General features: G+C 61.3%; 1 protein-coding gene across 1 annotated transcript; it reads left to right on the forward strand.

The window, feature by feature from the left end:
* The first annotated feature begins 1600 nt into the window (after positions 1-1600).
* On the forward strand, positions 1601-2619 carry LOC125045377 (proline-rich receptor-like protein kinase PERK9). The gene is made up of 2 exons (XM_047642584.1): positions 1601-1612; positions 1993-2619. The coding sequence occupies exons 1-2, from the start codon at positions 1601-1603 to the stop codon at positions 2617-2619; spliced, it is 639 nt and encodes a 212-aa protein (XP_047498540.1).
* Positions 2620-2869: the final 250 nt, after the last annotated feature.

Consider the following 2869-nt stretch of genomic DNA (forward strand, 5'->3'; position numbering starts at 1 on the left):
TTCTTTTTTTTGTCTTTTTTTCTTTTTTTTTTACTCTGCTCTTTCTTTCGCTTTCTTTGACGCCTTTACTTGACGTTTCCTTCTCGTCCGGAATTCAGAGAAGGTAGAGCTTTTTTTAGTCTTTTTTTTCTTTCTTTCTTTTTTTTGAGGGGTGGAGGGGGGTGGGGGGGTGTAGTAAGAAGGATGAGTTAAAAGGAACGAGAGAGGGAGAGGTTTATGCGGATGTGTGTGTGTGCGTGTGTGTGTGTGTCTAGGTTGGTTGGGTGTGTGTGTATGTGTCGTTTCCTGTCTGCCTGTTGTTGTCAGTCGTGTGTCTACCCTTCCCCTGCCTTATCCCCCCCCCTCATGGGTTTTTTGGGTTTTTTAAAAGTATAATTCTGGTTTTTAAATATTACCTTCTCTCTTTTCCTCTCTTTCTCTCTCTCTCTCTCTCTCTCTCTCGTCTCTTCTTCTCTCTCTTTTTCTCTCTTCCCTTCCCTCTCTTCCCCCCCTCCCTTCTTTCCGTCTTTTCCCATCTTTTCCCCCCTTCTCTCCCCCTCTCCTCCTCCCCCAAAAAAACTTATTACAGGGTTACACTTTTCCGCCGAACCAAACCCACCCTTATTTCCACCCTTCCCACGGTCGCCCCCCCTGGGCCCCTCGAGCGCTTAGGGCCCCCCCATCCCCCCCCCTCTCTCTCTTCCCCCCCCAATAATATCCTTGGATCTGACCGCCCCCGGAGTTCAGGGCAAGAAGGGCTCCTCCCCAACGGCCCCTGGTGTGCTTCCCGTGCCCTTCATGCCTCGAGGGGGAACTCTTCCATTACCCTGGAGCGCTGGGTCTCGGCCAAAGGGCCAATGATTTTGGCCAGTACCTTGGCGCCCTTTAAAACACGGGCGGGGTGAGGGAAAGGGGGGGTGGCGGGGTTAAAGGGGAGGAGGAGGAGAGAGGGGAGGGGGAGAGAGAAGAAAAAGAGAGGGGGAGAGGGTGAGGGAGGGGAGAAAGGAGAGAGAGAGAGAGGAGAGAGGAGAGAGAGTGAGGGAAGGAGGGTGAAGGGAAGTAGGTGAGGGAGAGAAGAGGGGGGTAGATAGATAGAGTGAGAAGGAAAGAGGGAGAGAGAGAGAGAGAGAGAGAGAGAGAGAAGAGGGAGAGAGAAGAGAAGAGAGAGGAAGAGAGAGAGAGGGGAGAGGGAGAGGGGAGGGAAAGGAAAATGAAAGACAACAGGGAATGAATAAGGAAAGAGAACAAGAAAGTAGTAGTTTAAATAGATAGATAATAAAAGGATAGATAGATAGAAGATAATGAGGACAGAAGAGAGAGAGAGAGGAGAGAAGAAGAAAGAGGAGAGAGAGAGAGGAGAGAGAGAGAGAGAAGAGAGAGAGAGAGAAAGGAGAGAGAGCGAGGACGAACAAACAGAGGAAGGAGAGAATTGGAAAGGGAGGCGACGGCCAGGTCTGTACCCCACTCTTCTCCCCCTCCTCCCCCCCCCATTCCTCCCTCGCTCCACTCCCCCTCCTTGGGCCTCTTTGCCCCCCTCGCAAACCCTTGGGCCAAATCGCGGCGAGGGCCAGGACGGGGCCAGAGAAAGGGGCCAAGATAGAGGGTTTTTGGGGCCCCCGGCATGCCACGCTGGGTAGCGAGAGGGAAGAGGAGGAGGAGGAAGAGGATGAGGACGAGGAAGGGGGGACGAGGAGGAGGTAGGGGGGACGAAGAGGAGGAGGAGGAAGGGGAGAGGAGGAGGAGGGGGAAGGGGGGGGAAGAGGAGGAAGGAGGGAGGAGGAGGAACGAGGAGGAGGAAGGACGAAAGGGAAAGGGGGAAAGGGGGAGTAGGGGGGCGAGAGGAGAGGGGAAAGGGGGACGAAGGGAGGAGGACGGCGGGGGAGGGGAGAGGGAAAGGGGCGGGCCGAGAGTCTACAGAAGGTCGTCTTCTTCCGCCCCCTGTCCCCGTCTTCCCACCCTCCGCCTGCTCCCCCGTCGCCTCCCTGCGCATGACCACGCGCCCGGCCCCCTAAGCCCGCTGCCGCCGCGGACTTCGTCGGTCGACTCCCCGGCGCCCCTCTCCTCTCCCGCGGCGCTGCGTGCCGCGTCCGCTACCGCGTTCCGCCTTTCCGACTCCCCCCGTCTTCGGACATCGCCCTCCGCTCCCCCCCCCCTCGTCCGTCGTGCCGCCGCGGGCTTCCGCCGCGTCCGCGTCGTCAGCCTCCTCCGCCCCCTGTCGGCTCGGCTTCGCCCTGCACCCCCGCCAGCTGCCGCGCCGCCGCGGCACCATGCCGGCTGCCGGCGCCTCTTCTTCCGCCGCGGCCGCTGCGGCCGCGGCCGAGCCGTTCACCCTCTGCGCGGACTCCTCTGGCTTCCTGTTCGCGGCCCTCCTCTTCCCCGCGCCCTGCCCTGCCTATCCCTATGCTCCCTCATCTGCGTCCGGTCTCGCTGAGCCGCCTCTTCCGCCGCGTCCGCCGCGTCCTCTACGTCGCCCGCCGCCCTTCCCGCTTCTTCAGGGTCCTCGGCCGCCTGCGTCCGCCGCCTCCCCCTCTCCGCCCCGTCATGAGCGCCCTCCTCTACGTCCTTTACCGCGTCCGCCGTCGGGCCGCCTCTGCCTATGACGTCGCCCCCGCCCTCCTCGTCGGTGCCTGTTCCGCTTGACCCGTCCGCCTCTTGCGGCCTTTTCGCGGCCCCGCCGGCCCCTCGGCCTCCTCGTCCTCCTCTCCTCCGCGCCTTCGCTCTTCCTCCTCTTCCGCCTCTGCCGCTCGACGTGCCAGCAGCTGCCGCCGTCTGTCCTCCTCTCCGCCAGCGGGCCGCAGCTGCCGCCGCAGCCGCCGCGGCCTCCTCTGCACGCCGCGGCCGCAGCTGACGACGCGTCCTCCTCTTCCTCCTACTCCCTCCTCTTCCGCCT

The sequence above is a fragment of the Penaeus chinensis genome, chromosome 37, assembly GCF_019202785.1.
Source record: "Penaeus chinensis breed Huanghai No. 1 chromosome 37, ASM1920278v2, whole genome shotgun sequence".
Taxonomy (NCBI): Eukaryota; Metazoa; Arthropoda; class Malacostraca; order Decapoda; family Penaeidae; genus Penaeus; species Penaeus chinensis.